At 40.2% G+C, this 5,727-nt stretch overlaps 1 protein-coding gene across 1 annotated transcript; it reads right to left on the reverse strand.

The window, feature by feature from the left end:
- Positions 1-437: 437 nt before the first annotated feature.
- chchd2 (coiled-coil-helix-coiled-coil-helix domain containing 2) lies at positions 438-3,602 on the reverse strand. Its single transcript, XM_035434066.1, has 4 exons — positions 3,396-3,602; positions 2,343-2,625; positions 1,887-2,100; positions 438-495 (listed from the first exon to the last, which is right to left on the reverse strand). The coding sequence occupies exons 1-4, from the start codon at positions 3,443-3,445 to the stop codon at positions 488-490; spliced, it is 555 nt and encodes a 184-aa protein (XP_035289957.1). The 5' UTR covers positions 3,446-3,602; the 3' UTR covers positions 438-487.
- Positions 3,603-5,727: the final 2,125 nt, after the last annotated feature.

A 5,727-nucleotide genomic window follows, 5' to 3' on the forward strand; every position in this document is an offset into this window, starting at 1 on the left:
TTCATATCTTTATCAAATTACACTTTCTGCCTGTCATCTCTAAATGGATGTTCATATGTTTTCATTTTACAACAAACTCACAGCATACCAAGACACCAGGACAGGATTCATAAAACAAACAAACCCCACGGTGGACAGATGATTTCAGGAGACTATGCCAAACCTTTATTTCAAAGTTCAATACAGGGCATTAAAGCAAAATATATAAATATTTTATTAATGACATAACATTAAAGGGCCAATAAATTTTATCAAAAAAAACAAAACAACACACCCATGTTGCTGCCTTTGCCAGTATGCAGCAATAACTGCAAAAGAAATGTGAAATTTAAATGTTTTGTGTTTGATCACCTTTATTTTGTACCCCAGCAAAGCCAGTAACACTGCTGCTGTAAAACTGCAACTATATTACAGGAAACGTACAGGATTTTTTTTCTTTTTTTTTTAATGTGCGTGGATCGATGGCCGTTTCTTTGTTTTATCTTCATTACAATCCTAGGGGGGAAAAAATAAAGTTAAAATACTTGTATAGTTCAATTTTTTCTTACTATAGCAGCCTGTCTTGACATTTATATCCCTTTATATCATTTTTTTATTATTACTTTTAGATCCATTTTAAGCTCACAGACCATCCACTTGGAACTACATTACCAAAGCCTTTGTTCTATTAGTGGTTCATCTTTCTAGAGTGCATAAGCATAAAAATGATCACTGCCACTTTTCGAGTAGTGGTAAATGATTGGTTTGATCTGATCCAGCTTCGTGAGCACCCCCATTTAAAAAAAAATACTTTGGGGGCCAACGATGAGGGAAAGAACTGATATTTCTGGTTTGCATCACATGACACCTCAGCAGTTTTCCCTGCCTGAGCACTGAGGGCCTGATTCTGATTTGAGAAACCTGAGTGCCTTTTACGCACTCCCAGCCACATAAGACAATAAGCACTCCAGAGATGCGTGCACTCTCACTTGAGATACATAGTTACTTAACTCCAAAAAGGGGTGGTCATTGCTGTCACACTAAATATACTCAAATTAGCTTGTCCCCACCCACATCCACAGATGAAAATGAGAACTTTCCTGGAGTTCACATTCAAGAGTTTTTTTTCCCTTCGTAAAAACCCATTACTCCGAGCCACAAGGCCAAGGATACTTTAAATAGGAAATAGCCAGCAGTATATACATTTAAATTAGTTCTGCTCCTGCATCTGAATTTCCTCCAAATTAATACAAGGCTTGTAAAGTAAAAACAAGTATTTGTAAAGATTACATTGATTTTACTCAATTCGTTTTGAAAGCAGTCCATATGACTTCAACAAAGAGAATAGTACTGCATGAGAAAAAACGTTATCTGCCAACGGTCACAAATAATCCCGACAGTTGTCACACTTGTTAATCAAGCAAATGAAACACAAACATTTTGAGAATGTTAAGCCCCCTGTTACACTCGCTGAAATCATGCATACTAAACAGCTGTGGGTTTAACAGCATGCATGCTAAGTGTTGGCTGACTGAAGCAATAAGCCCCTCCCGTACTCAGATGTTATACATCTGTATAAAAAGCAAATGCTTGGTCTGCTGTAAGTAAAATGATGGTGACAAACCAGGGTTGAGGCAAAAGCTGCAGAAGACCTGTATGCTGTAATGCTAATGCTCACAGTAATTGGATAATGTACTTCTTTATGGCTGGTAACTGGCTTGCATAAGGGTGGTCACCCCCCCAAAAAAAAAAAATTAAATCTGAGAATGTACTGATTAGATTCCACATATGTTTTAATGACCGAAGGATATAATATCAACAATTAATCAGTAATGGGCAACTAAATGTGGTGACATTCAAATGTGGGGACACCAAGCTGTTTGGATATTACTTGGCCTCACACTCACCGTTGGAGAACTTGCACTGCTTGAGAACCTCGCTGAAGCCCTCGCATAGCTTGAGGTCACTCTGGGTCTGCGCGCACTCAATGAACTGCTTCAGCTCCAAGGCGCAGGGGCTTTCCGCCTGCTGGAAAACGGGCTCTGGCTGCTGGTACATCGACTGGGGCTGGTACATGGGCGGCGGCTGCTGGTACATAGGCTGGGCTTGGGCGTAAGGTTCCTGCAAGGCAAGGCGCAGCACGCTGGGTAAGAACTGCAGCTCCTGTGCTCTCTGCCAGAGAATGACTGGCCATGGACTGAACTTGCACAGATCAGAGAGTAACATAAATGCCATACTAGTCTCTGACAACAAACTAGCACCAAAGCAAAAGAGGCATAGGGGCAAGGTAACAGGCTCAATTCTTAAATAGTCACATGACTGCCACATTATCATGAATGCCAACTGGCTTCCTCAGAGATTACCTGATAGGTGATGTCAGGCCTGGCTTGCTCAGAGCTCGCTGATCCACCACCACCACCACCACCACCTCCCATCATGGCGTGTCCAATCGTGTGCCCCACCGCCGACCCCACCGCTACCCCTGCTGCTGTGGTTGCCATGCGGGCAAACATCCCAGGTTCCCTTGGAGCCGGGGGAGCCATGGCAGATGGAGGTGCATGTGCAGGCATTGACGGAGGAGGTGCAGCTCTTGCCATTGGCGGGGGAGGAGGGGGAGCTCTCGCCATGGGTGGTGGAGATGGCCGGCTGTGGAGAGATGGAACCAGAACTGCATAAGCCAAACAGCATTGGTTTTAAAAGACCATCAGAGTAAATTGCAGCGCCTTCTTAAAAACAATGATGAATTCAATGATATATAGAAACTACATTACACCAAAACAGAAAACCATTACAACAATTAGATTATTAAGCTATACAGTACCCCTGATTACACCATGCTTTTGTATAAAACTATAAGAATGTTTTGGCTATATTAAATAATTCCTATAGTGTCATTCATCAGCAAGCTAACTAGAAATAAAGTCAACGTAAAGTTATTTTGAGATCTGATGCCTTGTTAAGTGTTTTAGTTGTCACTGTCTAAATACAAAAACACCGTTGAGTAACATACCAACTAAATAAATATTATTGCTGTTCGCTAGACATATAGGCTATGGATAGCTACATACGGAGCTAATGTGTGCACATAATGATTAACTACGCTGTTAAAACCTTATGCTAGCCAGCTACCAGTCATCTTGCGTGAGATATCTGGGTTTAAGGCCTCTTAATACCTAAGGTGACCTTTGATATGAAACTTAGCAATTATCTTTCATCGCATGCTATCAATTTGTAAAGAATATAATGTGTGGCACAAATAAATTAACAAAGACTACGTTAGGTGCCAGACAGCCTCTGTTAATAACTGACATGCAGGCTCACCAAGTAACGTTAGCTTATTGAAAAAGTAATATAAGTTAGCGAACTAGCTACGTTAGCTCGCTAGCTATGCAGCTAGCTGATGCTAGCTAACTCACCTGGCTGGGGGAGCCATCCTTGATGTTCGACTTCTGCTACCTCTAGGCATCTTTTATAGGAAAATCACAAAATACTGCAATTGAACTTGCAAATGAAAAATCCAGTCCAGTTGCGTCTGTGTTTTTATCAAAACTCATATAATACAGGACCTTTAACATCGACAGACTTGCGACCGCTACGTCATTAATTTTCTTCCGTCTTCCGGTCTGACACACGCTTTGCAATTATCTTCACGGGAGTTGTAGTTCAAGTGTCTTCAATTCACTTCAAAACCACTTTTCCACAGAACTGTAGTTCCCATCGGCACTACTCCACAAAGAGTTACTTTGTAAGATGATCACGATTACTTTGATTTTTATTCATGTTCTTTCCTAGATTGTCAAGAAATAAAAAACACCAGCTATGTATTTATCAAACAAATATGGGCAAATAGATCAGATCGATCAGATAACTCACAATTCAGAAACAAAGCCTTAAACGTGTATAGTTCCTGTTCGAAACCCTGAATAATGCCAGCCTTTAAGTGCTGTGTAGGTGTTATTCATGGCTTGTCAGCTCTTCGCTTTGTGGATGCGTATGGCAAAAAGATTTCACACTTTCAGTTCTGGTAGGCTCCTGAACCCCCTACAACCCTGACCAGAAATAAGTGGGTTAGATTATGGATGGATGGTCATCTGGTTCAACTGAATGTTTGATTCTAAAACAAGTTCATTTGGAGATGAAGCAAATCAGGGACAGAACTAAAAATTATTTGCACACAAATACACACATACACACCCAACCTAAGCTCTCTGTATTATACCTCCACCCCCAAAGCGTAGTCAAGCTGTTCCAGCAAACTCTCTTCATGAAAGGAAACTAGCTGACTTCCACTGTAATTGGCATATGTTATTACACTCCCCTGCAGAAAGTTCAAATCCTCTCTCTAATTCCCAGTCTAGTTTTCTTTGCCATATAAGACATGTCCTGATTTAATTTTGAGGGACTATTACATAGCTTAGAGATGACTTAATAGTTGTCCACAGAGTTATAGATCGAGGCAAGCAACATTACCTTATAACAGGTATAAAAAGTTTCATAATGCCGTCATTCATGTTTTATAAATAAGGCCCCTTCCTAATTTCATCGCAGTAGTGGATACACATAAATAAGTCTTGCTGTTGTAGTCCATGCTCATCCTGAAGATTCCCAAATCTCTTTGGCGCCCCCTTGTGACTAAATGTGCTGATTGAAAGACCCCCAATACTTCGAATGTTTGGTCTATTCTGCCCTGCCAGGGCAAAGTTCTGGAATACAGAGTGGTCTCAATAAGCCACATAAATGATAATGGCCTCACTGTTAAGCCACTGTAAAACATATTTTGTTTTTCCAACAATCTACACATGACAAAAGTTTCGATGATCTATGCTCTCACTTAGTCCAATGAAGTTGCCATATCATATCTCTCCACGAGCCCTGGTCTGATGACAATAAATATGTGTCCTTATATTCAAATGATAGGCTAGATTTACACATGAGCACACTGTCACAGTTTGTATTGTGTACTGTTCTGAAAAGTACGATTAAAAAATATAATAAAAAATCAGTCAGTAATGAGGTAAGTCAAAAGATAAGCCGTTCAAATGTTAGTCGTTCAAATGCCGATTGCTTTTAACATAATTTTTGCATGGTTTCTTAATTTGTAAAATATTAGGCATACACCAAAACACACATACATACAGCGCAGGAACATTTTGTCCTTATTTAACTCACATGTAGTTGAATTAACACTGGCAAGTTTACTGTGTATAAACCGCCCACGAGACTATCGCCTTCACAAGTAAAATGCTTGGTATTACCGCATAAAAATCATGTTTTCAGCTCCACTAAAATACTACGTGAAACCTGTAACACAAATTTCTAGTAATAATCGTATGTTTTCAGTGAGTTTCGTATAGTGTAGCCTATTTCAGAATTCGCATGAATGGCCAAACTAGGTAAAAAAATATTTTCATTAGGGGCCAATACCATATAAGCATTTCATACTCGGTGTTGCGCTCACTCCATTGTTATACATATTTAACACCTGCCGCTTGCCCGCGGAAACACAAAACTAATTTATCTTAGCAAACCACTATGCTTTATACATTTTGATGAGCGTGGTGTTCATTTATTCGGGCAACTGATTACTTTTGTACGGATTCCCTAAGGGAACATAAAGATAAAATTCATAGTATCACCATCTGTTGCTTGGAGACGCGACAATAGGCTAGGACTCAGGTTTTATGTCAGTTTCTAGCATCACAGCCACCTGAAAGTGACGGGACCAGCCCACTTTTCCGCTCGCACACA

This window comes from Anguilla anguilla, chromosome 9, assembly GCF_013347855.1.
Source record: "Anguilla anguilla isolate fAngAng1 chromosome 9, fAngAng1.pri, whole genome shotgun sequence".
In the NCBI taxonomy this organism is placed as follows: domain Eukaryota; kingdom Metazoa; phylum Chordata; class Actinopteri; order Anguilliformes; family Anguillidae; genus Anguilla; species Anguilla anguilla.